At 37.6% G+C, this 19739-nt stretch overlaps 3 protein-coding genes across 3 annotated transcripts; 1 reads left to right on the top strand and 2 right to left on the bottom strand.

Annotated features, from left to right (window-relative positions):
- The first annotated feature begins 2628 nt into the window (after positions 1 to 2628).
- LOC126691336 (protein FAR1-RELATED SEQUENCE 5-like) lies at positions 2629 to 4098 on the top strand. The gene has a single exon (XM_050386389.1). It carries the CDS (start codon positions 2629 to 2631, stop codon positions 4096 to 4098), a length of 1470 nt encoding a protein of 489 aa, XP_050242346.1.
- A 10709-nt stretch (positions 4099 to 14807) lies between these two features.
- On the bottom strand, positions 14808 to 16344 carry LOC126691335 (uncharacterized). Its single transcript, XM_050386387.1, has 3 exons — positions 16074 to 16344; positions 15658 to 15955; positions 14808 to 15255 (listed from the first exon to the last, which is right to left on the bottom strand). The coding sequence occupies exons 1-3, from the start codon at positions 16342 to 16344 to the stop codon at positions 14808 to 14810; spliced, it is 1017 nt and encodes a 338-aa protein (XP_050242344.1).
- Positions 16345 to 17394: 1050 nt separating this feature from the next.
- Positions 17395 to 17988, bottom strand: LOC126691334 (uncharacterized). Its single transcript, XM_050386386.1, has one exon. The coding sequence runs from the start codon at positions 17986 to 17988 to the stop codon at positions 17395 to 17397; it is 594 nt and encodes a 197-aa protein (XP_050242343.1).
- Positions 17989 to 19739: the final 1751 nt, after the last annotated feature.

The raw sequence follows: 19739 nt of genomic DNA, 5'->3' as shown, positions 1-19739 counted from the left end.
TTTAATGAGAGAAATTGAATCCAATAATTTGGGGATTCAGTTAAAAGGAGGGGGGGGAAAATAAGGAAACAAATGACAACATAGCCAACGAATGTAGGGAATTAAAATATTTAGGATAAGTTTAAATTAGTTTAATATTTAGATAGCTTGATTTTCTCATTAACTAATGAATTTAGGAGAAAGAAGAAGAAAATGAGAAGGAGGAGAGTGAAGAAGAAGAAGAAGAAGAAGAAGAAGAAAAAGGAGAATGAAGAAGATCGACGTGGAGAACAAAGAAGGAGAAAAGAGAATTTGGCAGATCACAGTTGGAACTCAAGTGTTTAAGACTCGAGTTACACATGGATTTTTTCTTCCAAATCAAATTACCACCACTTGCATCACAAGTTTTAGAGATTCGAGTTTCACATTAAACTCTAGTTTCAGAGTCTCAAGATGCCAGTTTGCTAAATAGTTTTGCAAACTTAAGTCACTTGACAACTAACAAAAATGTTTCAAATATAATGCTAAATTGCCAAAAAAAAAATCCGAGGCAGAGGCAACATAAATGGGATTGTTGATGACTAGTTTTGCAATGATAACTTCATTAAAGTGGGCTATTGTGTGCTATGGGGTTGAGGTCGCCGATCCGGTTTCTGCCTTTGATTTGTGGGTGGTGCTACGATGGTAGTGGAGGTTAAGGAGAGTGGTAGTAGAGGTTGAGGAGAGTTGTAGGCAAATAGGTTGTTTACAATGATTTGATTGGGGCTATGAGCAACAAAATTGCTTTCCCCCCCCCCCCACCCCCCACACCCCCTCTGCCCACAATTTACCCCTATTAAGGTACGTTGGGTACACTAAATATAGATTACATTAGAAATAGTAATCTTTATTACTGGGAATAGAAAATATTGTAATGGAATAACTATTATTATTCATAAGTTTGATTGTTACATATGAAAAGCTTGTAAAATATGATGTATAAGGAAACTTTATATTTTTAGAAATATATTAATTTTAAAACCTATTATATGCACTAAGAAATAACTATTACATTCATTTTAAAGAGGAATAACTATTCTTCAATTTAAAGAATAGTCATTCCAATGTAATAACTAATCCATATAATAAAGATACAACCAAATGACCGACTTATTATTACACTTAAATAACTATTCCATTACAGGAGCCATTACAGCATACCAAACGTACATTTACTGTTGGAGATATTTTGACTTTGTTTAGGCTGGTAAGTTAGACATGTGTGATGATTTAATTGGGAGCCTAAGTAAAAATACTGTAAGGTATTATATTTAACTTTTGCCTTTACTTATATTGCACTTCTATTATTTATACAACACTCATGTTTGTCTATATAAAATCATTCATATTAGTGTTTGTATAATAAAAAAGTATCAAATTTTACACTTTATCCCATTAAGCTCAAAATTCACCCACATCAGTCTATGCAAAGTTGTATGAAAATACATGGTTACTACGAACAACTTTGTATTTATATTGACACAATTTATTTTAGGTTTTGTTTTTTATTTTTTATTTACATATTTCGAGGATGAAAGAAAAGAGTGTATGGTGGCTGTTGTGTATAAAGAAAGAGAAATAAATAAAAAATTGATATTTTAATAAAATGTAGTATAAAGTAGATAATTTGAATCATTTGATATGGGGTGTTTTAAAAAGTGTGTGCGTAAAATATAAAAAGTAGGTTCTTATACTAAAATAAACAAATTTTTTTGAACAAGTGGATACAAATACTCTAAAATACAATTTCTTGAATGCTTTTACAGGTATCAAATACTGAGAATTCCTTCTTAATTCTAACAAAAGCAATGTTGATGTTCACTATTAAATGTATAAATATAGGGAACAATCCATTCCTGGCATCATGATCACATATAACTTTTTTGTGTAAGCAGATGACATATAGTGGTTTGATAACGGACCTTTCAAGTTGCGATGATGAGGATGAGATACTGTCACCAGAGAGCAGCGGGGTTGAGGCATCTTCTGAATCACTTGTTATTACAACTGAAGGGAACCGTGAAGTCGAGTCTCATCATGTACCAGAAATCGAGATGAAATTTTCAAGTGAGGAAGAGGCTCTCAAGTTTTACAAAAAATATGCCATGGAAATAGGCTTCAAGGTAAGAAAAGGCAAGGTACAAAGGTTGGCAAATAAATCCCTTACAAAAAGATACTTTTACTGTTCAAAAGAAGGGTTTCGATCAAAGAAGCAACCAACCAATACGAAAAAGTTTACGAGAAAAGAAACCAGAACAGGTTGCAAGACCATGATCCAAATTACATTCAAAAATGAGGAGTGTTCGATCTCCCACTTTATATCTGAGCATAATCATGATCTACAAGGTTCAACTCAATGGTATTACATAGATTCGTGCTCTAAAGTCCCAGAAGCTGATTCACTTATTCAACCTACACGTGAAATCGAGGCGGCAAAAGAGGCTGAAGCTGGTGCATATGCAAGATTTTGTGATATGAGTTATAGTAAACACTAAGAAAAGCAATATTCTACAACCCGAAGATGCTCAGGGGTTGATAGATTACCTAAAAAAATTGCAAGTGGAGGATCTATCATTATTCTACACATTTCAAGTTGATGCTGAATGTCACATGACAAATTTCTTTTGGAGGGACAGCAGGTCAAAGATTGACTACTACCATTTTGGTGATGTTCTTATTTTGGACACAACATTTAAGATGGACCGGTATAACATGATATGTGCACCATTTTTGGGACTTAATCATCATCAACGACACGTCTTATTTGGTTGTGCTTTCTTGCTTGATGAATCCGTGGAGTCATTTACTTGGTTGCTTGGGACTTTTATGGAAGCTATGGGCAGGCGTCAACCAAAAACAATTTTTACTACCGAGTGTCCAGCAATATCTGAGGCCGTAGAGGTGACACTGCCAAAATCACAACATCTCCTTTGTAGGCAACTTGTTTGCCAAAATGCCAAACAACATCTTTCGATGTATTATGGGCACCCTGGATTTGAAAGGGACTTCTACTGTTGCCTTTTTGATTATCAATCAGAAGGAGAATTTCAGTCATCTTGGAGTTCTCTATTGGAGCAATACAATCTTCGTGAAAACCCATGGCTTCAAAATATACAAACTTTACGCTCAAAATGGTCTTATTTATTCTGTAAGATGACCTTCTGTGCTGGCATTAACTCAAACCAAGGCCTTGAATGTAATGCTAATGTTTTCCAGAATGCAAAAAGTGAGGCAATGATGTTATGGGAGTATGTTCTGAAATATGAAAAAGCAGCAGAGCATCAGCGTAGAGAAGAACTACATGAAGATTTTTGCTGCAGTGCCAGTGAGCCAGAGTTGTTTTTAAGCAGTCGGATGGAGAAGCAGGCAGCGAGTGTATATACTCCCACAATGTTCAATATATTTAGGTTGGAGTTAATTAAATCTATGTCAGTCCCATTAAAACGTATGGCAAAAACAGGTTCAATTGTTACATACAAGACAAAAGGCGAAAATACAGAGAGCTCTGTAGAATTCAATTCCCAAGATTCCACAATTACATGCAGTTGCAAAAAGTTTGAATCAGTAGGCATTTTATGCGCTCATGCTCTGAAGGTACTTAACATAAGGAATATCTTTCAAATAGCTCCACAATATATTCTGAAGAGGTGGACAAAATCTGCAAAGAATGGAGTGGTGGAAGGTGATTATAATGATGAAGAAATTGCAGACAACAGTGAAAGTTTGTGCAGGAGTAAATTTATGCACAAAGCTTTAAATTTCATTACTAAAAGTGTAGCAGTAAAGAAGACCCGGAAGATAGCCGAGCGTTACCTAGATAATGCGCTGAACGAGGTTAACGATGAATTGAAGAAAGGTAATGAACATCATAACACGAAAGATGCTGAAGTTAACCGTGAAGGTGTTAAAAATACGAGTAGTGTTGCTTGTGTGGACTGGCAAGAGAAAGTGGTAAAGGATCTATATCTCAATCAAGGGGAAACATCAAAGGGGACAATGGAATTTCAAATACAGAAGAAACGCAAAAATGAAGTGAGAGAGAAGATGAACCCGCCATCATCCAGCATGAGCCTTCCATAGAAATACTAAATGGTCAGAATCTTTTTATTTTTGGTAAATAAAAATGGTCAGAATAATTATACCCCTTGTCTATCTTAAGTTCATTGCCACTTTGTCCTTTCCTCTTTATCCTCTTTTGTTTTAACCTACGAGGTAGGAAATGTCATGTGTTTAGGAGATTAAAAAAGGGAAAATTATTGGGTAGTTGCAGAGTTCATAGTGATTTTTCTTGTTGTTTTCCGGGTTTTAATCTAATTGTGCGTAATAAACTAATAATGTGGGTAATTTAGTAACTTAATATTGTGGTCAATAATATTAAATATTTTTCAGGGGGCTTTTATAAAAATTAGGCTGGTAACTTTAGCAGTTATTAGACTTAATAGTTAAGTATGTGCCCACAAACAATCCCAAGGATTTATTGGGGCTAGGTGCTTATGATCTAGTCTCTTAGTTTGATATCAACATTAATACTCAGTTTTGTCGTAGGAGTGCTTCCCTTAGAGGAAAGATTTTTTTCAATTTATATTGTCATGGTTGTTTTATCCTTGATGCATGGAGTTAGGGATTATGGACCCCTTAAGATGTGATTGTTTTTCCTGGTATATCACTTGTCACCTTATGGCAACAAATTAAATTTTAATTTTAGTGAAAGAAACGGATCTAAGCAGTAAGCACCACTTGAAAACTTTTAGAGAGTTTCTGTAATGGCCGGACATCATTGCAAAATTTTAGTTAAACTTTGTTACTGTATTTATAGATCGATGTACTTGGAATACTGTACAATTGGTTTTAGGTTGAACATGTGCATCTTAAAGGAAAGGTTTAGATAGTAGCATTCAGTTCTTAACAAGCTATATAGCTTGTTAAGAGGTAAGTAACATTTCCTTATTTAGTTACATTTTACTTAAATTACAATGTTATTTGTTTATTAAATTATCCTTTGTCTTCATTGCAAATTTATCTTAAATTATTTGTGCAAAATTGAATTATAGAAAAGAATTAATTAGAATTTCTTATTTATTAAGATATTATAAATGTATTTGAGTAAGTTGGTTATTAGAAAATTTTTATATCTTTCCTTGGATCAAGCATTTGTATATAATAACCATTTTGGACCCAGGCAATGAAGATTATATATTGGCATAAAAACTAGTTTCTTCTAGATCTTACTACAAGCCTACACGTGATTTTAAGCCTAATCACGGAAATATATTATGACCATAGTCATAAAGATTATTATTAAGAATATAAAATTTGATTGGATATGTGAACCATTTCCAATCTAAGGAAATGTCTCATATTTTTGGAACTCGTAGTAAATTTTAATTTATGATGTTAAATTGTTTTGGAATTCATTGTAAATTATAATTCTTGATATTTGTGGAACTCATTACAAATTATATGCCAGTTCTAAGCATATGAAATTTTATACTATGTACAATTAATTTATTTAATTTATACAATATGCTTGATCTGGCTAGTTGAGATTTTAGTTACTTGTTGAGTTGTCAAACTCACCTCACTTTTCTCTCCTTCAGTTTTAAATTATGAAGAATAACAAGGTTGGGAGTTTTTGCTAAGAAGAACTTAATTAAAGAGTTTTAAATAATTAATATTGGACTTCTAGTATTGAGTATTGAGATAAATATTGAGTATTCTTGTTGTTTTAGTATTTATGTGCATGAGATTTGGATTTTGTTTCAATTGATAATTCGGAGATTTTTGGCAGTTGAATTATCGAGGTTTGGATTTATTTAATGTGTAATTCTTTCGAGGATAATTACTAGTTTATAAGAAAGCCTTACAAACTTGTAAGGTGAAAACTTTTTTGACGTGTGGTCGATGTTATGTGCCAGGCTCATACTTTAGGTTTGGACTTTGGAGCTTGACACCGTGAATCTAAAATTATAAATTTGTGAGATAGCTAAGGTGTTGGCTTCTTTATGTATAAATTGACTTTGAAAAGCTTGCTAAAATAGGATGCCCTCAAAGGGCAACAAGACTTGATCTAATTTCTTGTTTCAAAGTACCAAGAAACTTTGAGGACCTTGTGACTTTGTTTCCAGCTATTTTCTTTAGGAATCCAATTGTTTGAATTTGAAATTTTGCTCTATACTTCCATAGTACTTGCAACTTTTAGATCGTTGTCGAAAGAATAATACAGCAAACACAACATTTTTTACAACATTTTTTTATAAGAGTTAAGTAAATTAGTTTTTATTGGTTCTAATATGAACTCACAACTAATAATACTTTTTTATTTACTATTAACAACTAGCTTATTTAATAATTTTGAAAGTTTTTGTAATTTTAGAGTTATCGTTACCGAAAAGCCTAGAGTCCACTAGTGTGGTTGAGATACTGTCATTGGTCATTTTCAATGATTGCTCTAGTTAAGAACTTCTGGTGATGAAACCCTAGTAAGTGTCTAGTGTCAAGTTTTTAGCCATAGTTGTTTTTTTTTTTTTTTTTTTTTTTTTTTTTTTTTTTTTGGGAATAATTGGATAGGTGGGGGAGAGAAACCTACTTAACTCTACTATCAATTTTTTTTCCAATAATTTTTTTATTAATAATTTGATAATTGGGGAAGGAGAAATTTGAACCCTGTATATTTCCTTTAGAAACTCCAGGCCAACCAATACACTCTTCATAATGAAAAAAAAATATGAAATTAATCAATGTATAGAATTTGTAAACAAGAGAAAACATAGAAGACACATTATTAGTGTTATGTGTACAACATTTTCATAATGAGTATAAGTGGCAAACAATTATTGGTTCTTATCTTGACTCACCACTATTTTTTTTTACGTACTATTAATAGTTTACCATTTAAACTTTATGTAAAAAATTATTGTGATTATAGTTTTATTCACGAAATATTGTACTTTCAAAAAAAAAAAAAAAAAAGATACGTTTCGTGGGAAGGACATATGGAACCCTATTTTGAAAAGTGGAATTGAAATAGAATCCACTCGTACCAACAAAAGATCCCTGGTCCATGTTATGAAAGTGGCCATACGCCATGATCAAACACTTTATAGTGAGATGGTTTACAGTTTTATATATGATGGTTAGGTCTAATACTATACAGTGGCCATATATGAAAGGCCCTTTTTATAGTGATGGATTGGATGGATCCAAATTATAAAATGGCCGAATGAAAGCCCTTTTGATAATCTTATAGACTATAAGTTATAGTGAGTTTGCTAGGCACTCAAAATTGAAATGTCATCCAATTTAATTGGGACACAATTTTTAATATTTCATTCTTTCTTGGTTGGCCCCAGCACAAAGAAACAACAAAATCCACCGGATCTTTAGCCAAAGAATCATTAAGAAAACAACAAAGAGTAATAAAATAGTTTAATTAGTTTAGCAAAATAAAAAGAGAGAGAAAATAGTTTAGTCCTTAATATAATACTATAGCATGCAACGTCATGCATGGCCATATATATTATGGGACTCACTTATTCTGATCGAAAGTGAAGACTTAAAATTTTCCAAAAAAAAATAAAAAAGTGAAGACTTAAAAGAATGTTTGGTATTTGATATTACTTTGATTGGGTCCAACGGTACTAATTAATGATACCGTGCATCAACCCCAATAGAACCAGACATCCTCCTTTATGTGCTTTTTACATATTATTATTATTATATAGTTATTATTTGTTGCTACTATTCTACTAATATATTGCTTAGCTATAAAAATGTTGATTAGCTTAAATACTATCGTCGTAATTTCATTTTTGTTGAGAAAGTATCGTCGTAACTTAATAGGGCTATTTTGGCCTGGATAATAAATAAGTCCTACTCATATAAATAGTCACTTTTATTGTTGTTAAAATGGTCACATTGATGAGATTTGCAAGCCTATATAATTACTTGGTCAAATTCACAAACTGTAGTAAAGTTTATTAAATAAGAATAATTAATGTTAGAGATACAAATTTTTTTACAAACTACTGATGTGTTGAATAATTATTGGTAAATTAAAAAGTGATATTAATAGTTGGACCTAAATAAAATAACCTTTAGAGGTTATTAATTAAGTAGAATAATCTTTCATAAAAAAAAAATAAAAAAAAATAAAAAAAAGTAGAATAATCTTTTCTTAATCTTAAGAGAGTATTTTTGGTTTGGCATCATGCATCATGAACCCAAAGTAATAATGCAATCATTTTCTTATCTTACTTATTATGACCATTCGTTTTATCCAAAAAAATAAACATGTTTCATTTTTTTGTGATACAAAAAATTAATTAAAAATAACTAAAATCTTTAATTTGAATTCTTTCTGTATCTCCCTTGTTTTATATTCAACTAATAGAGTGCTCATGCGATGCAATTAATTGAAAATTTTATGTAAAAGGAAAAATATTTTACAAATACTATTAAAAAGAATAATGCTAGAAATACAAACTATTTTACAAAAAATTTTACAAACTGCTAATGTGGTGAGTGATTATTAGTAAATGAAAATGTGATATTAATGGTGGGTTTAGATGAAAACTAATAAGAGTTTGACTACATCAATATTTTGTAAAATAATTTGTGACTGTAGCATTACTCTATTAAAAAATATCGTAATTATTACTGAACCAACCATTTGAAACTCTAAATTAATTGTTTTAATAGATATATGCATTGAGCAACTTGACATAATGAAAATATAAAATGATTAAAATAAATATTAATTTATTTTATCATATTAAAATATAAAATTATGATAGATGATTAAAATAAATATTAATTTATTTTTAAAAATTTTAGTAATAAAGTTTTAATTGTAGTAGAATTTTGAATTTTTTAAAACTTAGTTAATAGAGTTTTACCTAAATTAACTTTCCTAGTAATTATTAAAATACATTATAATTTTAGGTGAGATAGAATTTTTAATTTCTTGAAGCTTTGGACGTGAGACAATTTTAGCTATATTAAATTATCCTAATAATTAATAAGATAAACTAATTTGATAATTAATGAGTGTGTAGTTACTTGTTGTAGAGATGAGATAACCACTTAATACACCCGCAACTTTTAGGATCTAAATTTTTTTATATAGTAAATATGTAGCACATGATATGAAGTGAGTAACTTGAAGATTGAATTAATTTGTTTTGTAATAATAATATCTCAACATAAAATTAAACTAACATACTTTAATTTTGTGCCGCAAAGTGTTCCAAATTAGATTTTAAAATTTAGAATAATTATATTTTGATAGCTTATTATAATAAATGTAAGGACTCAATTTGTAATAATCCCAAATTTGTATAGGGTTCGAACGCTAAACACCCAAACAATAAATTTGTAGGGCGTGGATGTCAAAGAACTAGATTAACTCCAAAAGAAAAATGATTAAACTTAACGTTTTTAGATGGATTAACACAAATATAACGATCAATTTCTCCTTAAAACAAGTTCAGTTCTTTATTTCATAAGGTTTTCTTCTAAGTACTATTCGTTTAGAAGTTCCGATCCCCTCTCTCAATGCATTCTTCCATGTTATATATTGCCCTCTTGGTGTCATCTTCACCACACACGTATAGGTTGGGTTCGGGGGATCTCTTCCTGTCCCATCCAACACCTTCTAGACCCTTCAACCAACAGCTGTAAGGCTGCTTCATCATTGTTTAGGCATCACCTCCACATTAATGCGGCCAGAGAGTTGGTTGAGAGACAATTAATGCGAAGGCAGCTGTTGTTAAAAATATTTGTTTATCTTTTCTTTCTTACCCTAGGTCCTATGTCCCACCTTTTGGGGTAACACAACTTTGAAGTGTGTTTGTGACAATGCGGCGTTCAGATCGTCCTCGGACACATATTACCGAGATGAATTTTGTCCTTGAACGCATACTGGATCCATCTCATGTGATATCTACTTCTCTTTTCATTTGGTTCCCCTTATAATCTTATATGGGCCTCTTCGGATGGTTTAACGTCCTCGGATGGGCCACAGACCCAGTTAATACGATTTTAATAGTTATTGATTAATCGGCCCCCATAATAGCCCCTCAAAATCTTGTTTTTCGACTTCTCGGGAGAAAAGATTGATTTTGATGTCACAAGCCCATACCCTTTTATGTTTTGGGCATGCTCCTGACGCTTCAGCATCCCGAGCGTGACAGCATTAAATTTTGGCGACGCCCCTGTCTCCCACGTTCAACAGTAAGATGTAAATCGAACGTTGGGGGGTCTATCTCGTTTCGCGAGTGGGAACTTTCCCGCTCATAACTTCTGCACGACTATAAAGGAATTCTCAAATCAATTCTCTTTCTTACCTTTAGCGATCACACAATTCTAGAGCTCATACACTGAACCTATCTTTCTCCTTTTTCATCGTTTTCCTAGCATCTACAAATACTAAAATCTTGTCCGAGGACCCTCTTTCAAACCTGTAAGTTTTCTCAAAACCTTTACAGCTTTCATCTTAAACTCATTAATTTCTCTACTAAACCCTTTAGGAAAATGGGGAAAAAGGAGGGTAAGTTTCGATGTTTGGTTGAGTCCGAGGAAGGTATGATAAATTTCCGCGCTAAGTATAAGATTCCCTCAACAGTGGGTATGAGGTACACAGCCCAAGGGGATGGGCCGGTGCTAGAAAAACAGGGGAAGTGATTATTCCTATGATTGCCTTCATAGAAGGCGGGATGATCATCCCCATGGGTAAGATTACTAGGAGCTACCTTAGGTTCTTTAGGTTATCCCCAACTTAGTGTGCCCCAAACATGTTTAGGGTCCTGGGAAGTATAGAAGTTTTGAATGAGAAAATGAACCTAAACCTGACCCATCATGACGTGAATTGGGTGTACAACCTCCACCATTTGAAGGGGCAGGGGTATTATCTCAAGTCGAGATATCCCGAGGTGAGGCTAATTCAGTGCCTTCCCACTTCAAACAAGAACTTAAAGGAGGATTTTCTTGTCTTTACTGGGGAATGGCATGATGGTCTACCATGCCCCATGGAGGAAGGAAAGCCAAGTGGGAATGCAGTCATAGATTCATAATATTCAATTTATACATACATATTTTTCTTTTCTTTTCTTTTCTTTTGTTTTTTTTTTTAGTCTTAGTATTCTTATCCCTAACGATGCTTCATTTCAATTCAATGATTTTGCAAATAGACGTTTTACCAAGCCCAAACTTAATTTAGTCCACAAAGAAAGTTTGGATAGGGTATTGAAAGCCAAGATATACGTGAACGAAGTCGACGGCCAACTCTAGGCAGCCCATTTAATCCTCGGCTACACCCCCCTCTCGTTTCTTTCCAAGTGTCGAAGTGCGTGATCAGAGCCCGCAATCCTCGGCTTCATCATATTAGCGTTTCCTACAAGGGGTTCATCGTTCCAGAAGGTATTCCACTTCCCAAGGATACCTCCCGCACAGAGCCTCTTTTTGTGGCCACCATCTCAACAGGAGCCTCTTCATCCCAGCCTGTCCTCAGAGAAGAGGAAGTAGAAGAGAAAGAGGAAGACGAAGAAGAAGAGGAAGAAGTTGTAGAACTCTCAGACTCTTCGGATGAATTTGGGATTTTTGATCAGCCTATACGCTCCGAGGAAGATCTTAACGAGATGGGAATACAAAGGAAGCCCCAAAGAAGTCTAATGGAGCTGATTGAGAATCAGCCTGGGAAGAATGCGCCAGGAAAATCAATGCAATCCCAGATTCCTTCTCTTCCTACCAGGTCTCCTCCTCCTGCTCCTCATCAACCTCCCCAGCCAGTCAAAGTTGATGCTGCCGAGTTAAAAAGGCGCAGGGAGCAAAAGGGGAAAGATGTGGTGGATGCTAGTAAGTCCCGTCCGACCCGCGAAGAGGATGCCCAGCGAGCTGCAAAGTTGCAAAAAACTAGCCACCCTGCTTAGCGAGGCCAGGAGAGGTCTGACATTCAACTTCCTGAGCCACAAGCATGGTTGCCAGCACCTATGCACGGTGGAGAGACCCTACGAGATGATGCATCTATTAGGGACTTCAACGGTGGCGTTGGGTGTCACATAGCCTCGGCTATAGAGGAGGCTTTGTTACTCCCAAGAGATATGGCCGAAATAAAGAACGCGAGGAAGAATGAACTCATCCTCAATAATAAAAGATACTTGGGCATGGTATAGTGCTAACTCTTTTTTTTTTTCTTTTTGTGATCATTACTCACTGATGTGTACTTTTTACTGACTATAGTGTTAATCTCTTCCTTTTAGGTTATCCAAAACACTTTTAAACTGGATGAGATGCTCAATATCTGCTACAGTCAGCTAGACGATGAAAGGAAGAAACGAGCGTCGGCTGTTCAAACTTTGACAATATCCGAGCAAGACTTGGTTGCTGTGAAGAAGAAATTACTTGCTGAGGAGCAAGCTCGCAAGATCGTTGACTCAACCTTGGAAGGCTTCCAAAAGCAAGCCGAGGACCAGGGAAAGCGCTTGCGTGAAGCAAATGCAGAATTAAAGGCTGCCCGGGAACAAGTTGCAGTCCTTAAGAAGCACTTGAAGGAAACCCAAAAACTGAGGGAGCAAGCTGAAAAGTCCAGGGAGGAAGCTGAGAGAGCAAAGGCCGAGGCCGAACGGGCAACGAATGAGGCCGAACAGAAAGGCTATGAAATCGGTGTGGCTGAGATGGAGGAGACCCTAAGGGCAGAGGTGCTAGTGGTGTGTCGCATTTACTACGCCCAAACTTGGAATGAAGCCCTTAACCGAGCTGGGGTTGAAGCTTCCTCCGAGCTAAGGAAGGCAGAGAATGTGTTCTACCCTACTGCAATCCGCACCTCGGCTCCTCCATCCAGTCAAGCTGAAGACACTCCCTCAACCACTGATCCTAATCAGGAGGTTTTGCCTCAAAGTCTTCCTCCTCCTGGCCAACTAGAACCAGTTAAAGAGGCTAATGCCCCTCCAGAAGCCTCCTTGGACAAGACGGCAGTAGCTCCTGAGGTAAAGGTAGCCTCTCAAGGCTTTCAACAAGACTTGGCTTCCACAGTCATGCCAGTTGGGGGAGCTACTAAGGACAAAGAGGGAGTCACTACCTCGGAGGCAAATAAATCAGCTGACCAAGCTCCCAAGCTCCAAATTAAGTTGAAAAAATAGGACTTATTTTATAATTTGATTAGGACTTTTGTAAGGATTTTCATTCCATTTGCTTATTGTTGTTGCCATTTTATCTTTTTTTTTTGTACTTGTTTACTGTGTTATCTTAACTTGAATGGATTCATTTTGACTATCTTTCATTTGCAAGAGAAAAAATAACTTATAAACATTTAAAGTTGGCGATTAAAGATGGGTGATAAACATTAATACTATGAGATCTCAGGGAGACATTTTGCACACATATACATTCCCTCTAATAAATTGAAACTTAAGGGAATGTTTAAAAGTTGGATAAAGTTTGGTCTAAAGTACTTCAGTTATACATTAGATGATGTTCATAGGCCTAGTGGGGTTTATATCTCCAATAGGTAATTAAAAATCCTGTGATCTTAGGACGATATTTAAGAATTTGTTATCCTGGGATGCATAAGCCCAAGTGGCCCTAGCATTTTAATAGCAAGAGGCTGTATTAGTTTCCAAGAAACCGACTTAGTGACCCAATAGATTTCACAGGGTATTAATTTTCACTAAGTTTGTGGTCCGAGGATCTGACATAACTTAGTTTCTATTTAATACTTCACAAGATGCAATAGGGTGTTAATTTCCACTAAATTTGTGGTCCAAGGACCTGACATAACTTAGTTTCTGTTTAATACTTCAATAGATGTTATAGGGCATTAATTTCCACTAAGTTTGTGGTCTGAGGACCTGACATAACTTAGTTTCTGTTTAATACTTCAATAGATGTCATAGGGCATTAATTTCCACTAAGTTTGTGGTCCGAGGACTTGACATAACTTAGTTTCTGTTTAATACTTCAATAGATATTATTAGGTGTGGAAACACAAGATGCATGATCAACATAAATTAAAGGAAACCCAAACTAGACTACTTTTATTAATAATAATACCTCTTAAGATTAATTACATTCCAAGGATGGAGTACAGCTTTTTCATCTAGGTCTTCCAGATAATAGGCTCCTATTCTGGCTACTGAAGTAATCTGATAAGGCCCTTCCCAATTAAGCCCCAATTTTCCCCAAGCTGGATTCTTGGTGGTTCCCAGAACTTTCCTCAGCACCAGATCTCCTACCGCTAACGGTCTCAACTTTACATTAGTATCATAGCCTTGCTTGAGTTTATACTGGTAGTAAGCCAATTGGACCATTGCATTCTCCCTTTACTCTTCGATCAAGTCTAAACTTTTTTCCAACATCCCATCGTTACTATCCGAGGAAAATGTACTAGTCCTTAACGTTGGGAATCCAGTTTCCAGAAGGATAACGGCCTCGGCTCCATAGGTCATGGAGAAAGGAGTCTCTCCTGTTGATTGTCAAGGCGTTGTTCGATAGGTCCAAAGAACATATGGCAGTTCCTCCACCCAGTTTCCTTTTGCATCATCCAGTCTCTTCTTAAGTCCATTGACTATTACTTTATTAACAGCTTCAGCTTGCTCATTCCCTTAAGGATAGGCCAGAGTGGAATATCTATTCTTTATACCAAAGTCTGAACAGTATTGCTTGAAGGCCTTACTATCAAATTGAAGGCCGTTATCCGAGACAAGGGTGCACGGAGTCCCAAATCGCGTGACAATATTCTTCTAGATAAACCTCTTAACATCTACGTCTTTGATGTTAGCCAAAAGTTTAGCTTTGACTCATTTAGTGAAATAATCCGTGCCAACCAGCAGATACTTTTTGTTTCCTAAGGTTTTAGGAAAACGGCCGACAATATCCAGCCCCCATTGAGCAAAAGGCCAAGCGTTGGATAGAGGGTTAAGAATTCCTCCAGGCTGGTGGATGTTTGGAGCGAACCTTTGACACCGGTCACATTTTCTAACATACTCCTGCACTTCCTTCTGCATATTTGACCACCAATATCCTTGAGTAATGGCCCGATGTGATAGGGACCTTCTCCCTGTATGACTTCCACAAATGCCTTCATGCAGCTCCTCTAGGAGTGACTCTAACATCTCGGGATGTACACAAAGTAGGTACGGCCCAAAGAAGGACCGTTTGTATAACTTTTTGTCCTCAGATAACCAGAACCGAGGAGCTTTCCTCCGTATCTTCTCAACTTCTATTTTCTCTTCGGGCAAGATGTCACTTTCGATGAATTTCAATATGAGGAGCTAGATGGACTTGATGAACCTGACATACGTCCTTTTCTAGTGGGGTGGGGGTATACAAATCTTCGACGATTATCATTCGAGTAAAACTTCGTGTTGAAGAGGTGGCAAGGGTTGCTAGGGATTGGCATGGGTATTTTCACTTCGAGGGATATGTGACAGGTCGAAAGATTCAAATTTCGTTTGCATACGCCTAACTTGACACAAATATCCTTGCATTCTTGGATCTCGGGCTTCCAGTTCTCCCCTCACTTGGCCGACTACCAATCTTGAATCCGAGAATAATTCTGCTACCTTTCCACCCATTTTCTAAACCATACTCATTCCCATCAACAAAATTTCGTATTTTGTTTTGTTGTTAGTAGCCGAGAATCTCAACCTCAAGGATCTCTCAATGATGATCTCCTCAGGGGATATCAAAACTAGCCCCAATCCTGCCCCCTGTTGGTTTGCTTCTTCGTCCACATATACTCTCCAGGAGGAACCGCCTTGGGTGGAGATCAGACCAACCGATTTTTCATCCATGTCATTTTGCTTCATGTTAGCTTCTTCTGGACACTCGGCGAACTCAGCTACCTGATCGGCAAGGACTTGGCCCTTCACAGAGGTGCGAAGCATATACTTGATGTCGAAAGCACCTAGGATTGTGTCCCACTTAGCAATTCTCCCAGTGCAATCTGCACTTCTAAGTATGGGCCTGAAAGTAATGTGGAAGTTTGCGTGTTGCATGGACCACCGCTAAGATGGCCTTTTCCAATGATAAGTATCTTACCTCGGCTTCATGAAGGGACTTACTTACGTAATAAACTGGTCTTTGGACGCTGTTGTCCTCTCGTATTAAGACAAAACTAATTACATGAGGGGCAACTGCCAGATAAGCAAACAGGACCTCATCTACCTCAGGACTAGACATGATAGGAGGCCTGGACAGGTACTCCTTCAACTGCTGAAACGCCACAGCACATTCCTCGGTCCACTCAAATCCTTTCCACTTATGCAGTAGAAGGAAAAAGGGACGACACCTCTCGGCCGACCTCGAGATAAATCGGTTCAAAGCAGTAGTCATTCCAGTTAGTTTCTGCACCTCTTTCGGATCCGAGGTGCTTGTAAATCATTAATGGCCTTAATCTGATCTGGGTTCACTTCAATTCCTTTATGAGTCACCATGTATCCCAAGAACCTCCCGGAGCCTACACCAAAGGAACACTTTGAAGCATTCAGGCGTAGCTTATGCTTTCTCAGTATTCCAAAGATGTTAATGAGATCTTCCACATGCTCGGACACCACCTTACTCTTCACTACCATGTCATCAATATAGACTTCAATGTTTCTGCCCAGTTATGGTTCGAACATTTTAGTCATCATCCGTTGATAGGTAGATCTTGCATTTTTCAAACCAAAGGGCATCACTTTATAATGATAGTTTCCAATAAGGGTGACAAAAGCCGTCTTCTCTTGATCGTCCAACGCTAACGGTATTTAGTGATATCCTTGAAAGGCATTCAAAAAACTCATCCGAGGATGACCAACGGTTGCATCCACCAACTGGTCTATCTTCGGCATGGGGAAAGGATCCTTGGGACAAGCCTTATTGAGGTCCGTGAAGTCCACGCACACTCGCCACTTTCTTGTCTTCTTCTTTACCACCATCGTATTGTCTAACCATTGTGGGTAAAAAACTTCTTTGATAGCCCCAGCCTGCTTGAGCTTGGCCACCTCACTTCTGACAGCTTCAGTGTGATCTTTTGATGGTCACCGAGGCGGTTATCTTTTGGGAATAGCGGAAGGATTCACGTTGAGTCGATGACAAATGAAATTCAAATCTACACCTGGGGCTTCATATGGGCTCCATGCGAACTCATTTACATTTGCTCTGAGGAATTCCAGCAATCGCTCCTTCTTTTGCAAAGGCAGTTAAGCCCCCACCTGGAAGAATCTTTCCGAATCATCAGCAACAATTACCCTCTCCAAATCTTCACACTTTACCTCATCGGCTGATCCATCTAAGGATAATGCTGGGGGGTTTTAATTGCTATAATCCATTTTCGGCAGTAGCCGAGGTCTCTGCCTTTGGCTGATGTTGTATAGCCGCTACCAGGCACCGCCGAGCTGCAACCTAGCTTCCTACTATCTCCAATACTTGGCCTCCAGATGGGTACTTCACTTTCTGATGTAGAGTAGATAAGACTGCTCCCAGGGTATGAAGCCATGGTCTGCCCAAAATAGCCATGTATGGAGAGAAAACGTCTACAACAATGAAGTCCACCTCCACCACATCCATACCGGTTTGCACAGGTAGTTTGATCTGTCCTTTTGGAGCGACCATCCTTCCCTCAAAACTCACCAGAGGGGAACTGTAAGCTGCTAAGTCCTCCGGCTTCAGACCTAGCCCTTTATACAAATCTAGGTACATTATATCAACAGCACTACCTTGATCAATCATCATCCTTTTTATATCGTACCCACCAATTCTCAGCGTGACCACTAAAGCATCATCATGGGGTTGTATGGTCCCAACCTTATCCTCATCCGAAAAGCCGAAAATCAGGGGGACATCCACCCTGGCTCTCTTTGACGCTTGGCAATGATCCTCGGTCGGAGGTCGGAACACCGATAGTACCCTAGAAGGACAAGATCCAGTCCTCCCTGGGGTGGCAAAGATAACGTTTATTGTGCCAAGGGGAAGTCTTGAAGAAGCGTCCCCACGCATCTCTGAGCCTGCCTGGCCTCCCCTACCACTGGAATGATGCAAGAGTTGTTTCAATTTCCCCTCTCAGACCAGCTGCTTCAAATGGTCCCATAAATTCCTGCAATCTTCCGTCGTGTGCCCATGATCCTGGTGATAGTGGCAATAAAGGTTCGGGTTGCATCTCTTAGGCTCTCCTGCCATCTTGTTTAGCCATTTAAAAAAGGGTCATTCTTTATCTTCTCTAATATCTACTGCACTAGCTCCCGAAACACTGCATTAACCACTTGGGTATCAGCAGAACCTGATTACCCAACGAAGTCTTTCCGAGGTCGGTTACTATTGTAACAGTCCGACCTGAAATCTCTCATCTCTTGAGGGATTACCTTAGCCTTTCCTTTTCCCTGAAGTTGGTCTTCTTCTATTCTTCTGTACTTATCAATCCTATCCATCAATTGGTGTACACTAGTAACAGGTTTACCAATTAGAGATTTCCTTAAATCATGCTCGGCTGGAAGGCCAGCCTTAAAAGTACTTATGGCCACATCATAATGCTCTCCCTCTATTTTATTAAACATTTCCCAGTATCTATCTGAATAAGCTTTGAGAGTCTCGCCCTCTCACATGGACATAGACAGCAAGGATCCCAAAGGTCGAGGAACCCTACTACAAGTGATAAAGCGAGCGCCAAAAGCCCGGGTAAGCTTTTTGAAGGACTCAATAGAGTTGGCCCTTAAACCGTTAAACTATCTCATCGCCACTGGTCCCAAACTTGATGGGAAGACCTTGCACATCAAGGCCTCATCCCTAGAGTAGATAGCCATCTTTTGGCTAAAATGGCTAACGTGTTCTATTGGGTCTGACCAACCATCATATAGGGTGAATGTAGGCTGGTGGAATCGCCGAGGAAAAATCGCATCTTCTATATTCCTTGTGAAGGGCGATTTGGAGACTTGGCTTAATGCTTTGTTCATGGCGTTGTTCCCTAAGCCCCTGCTAGGCGGGCTTTTGTACCTTTGTCGATGGCTGTGCTCCTCTTCATAGGAAAAAGTCTCACTAGGCGGAGTTCTGGATCTCCGCCTATAACTAGCTCCATCCGTCTCCTCAGATGAAGGTTTGGAGCAAGGTGGGGAACGTTCCCGCCGGGCATGGCGCAACTCTCTTTTCAACTCGTCAATCTCACGCCGCAGGTTCCTGTCATTTTTTGCATGGGAAACGTGACTCTTCCCACGAGAGCGACTTTTGGTGGTATGAGTTGTGCGCACACTCCCCTCACGGCCTTCTCTCCGTTCGGGACTCTGGTGCGAATTACCATGCTGGGAGCCTCTTGACTCTGCTTGGTGTGGGTTGGCATCTACCTAATGTGGTCCTGTTGCGTGGTGATGTGGACCTGCTTCCTCCATCATGACGTTGAACCGGGTTTCTTTTAAGTTAGATCAAGCTCTTCCCACAGATGGCGCCAATTGTAAGAACTTAATTTTTAACGATCCCAAATTCGTATTGGGTTCGAACGCTAAATGCTCAAACAATAAATTTGTAGAGCGTGGATGTCAAAGAACTAGATTAACTCCAAAAGAAAAATGATTAAACTTAACGTTTATAGATGGATTAACACAAATATAACGATCAATTTCTCCTTGAAACAAGTTCAGTTCTTTATTTCATAAGGTTTTCTTCTGAGTACTACTCGTTTAAAAGTTCCGATCCCCTCTCTCAATGCATTCTTCCATGTTATATACTGCCCTCTGGGTGTCATCTTCACCACACACGTGTAG

The sequence above is a fragment of the Quercus robur genome, chromosome 7 (assembly GCF_932294415.1).
Source record: "Quercus robur chromosome 7, dhQueRobu3.1, whole genome shotgun sequence".
NCBI lineage: Eukaryota > Viridiplantae > Streptophyta > Magnoliopsida > Fagales > Fagaceae > Quercus > Quercus robur.
The sequence above is the reverse complement of the archived record's forward strand: the minus strand, read 5'-3'. Positions and strand labels throughout refer to the sequence as shown.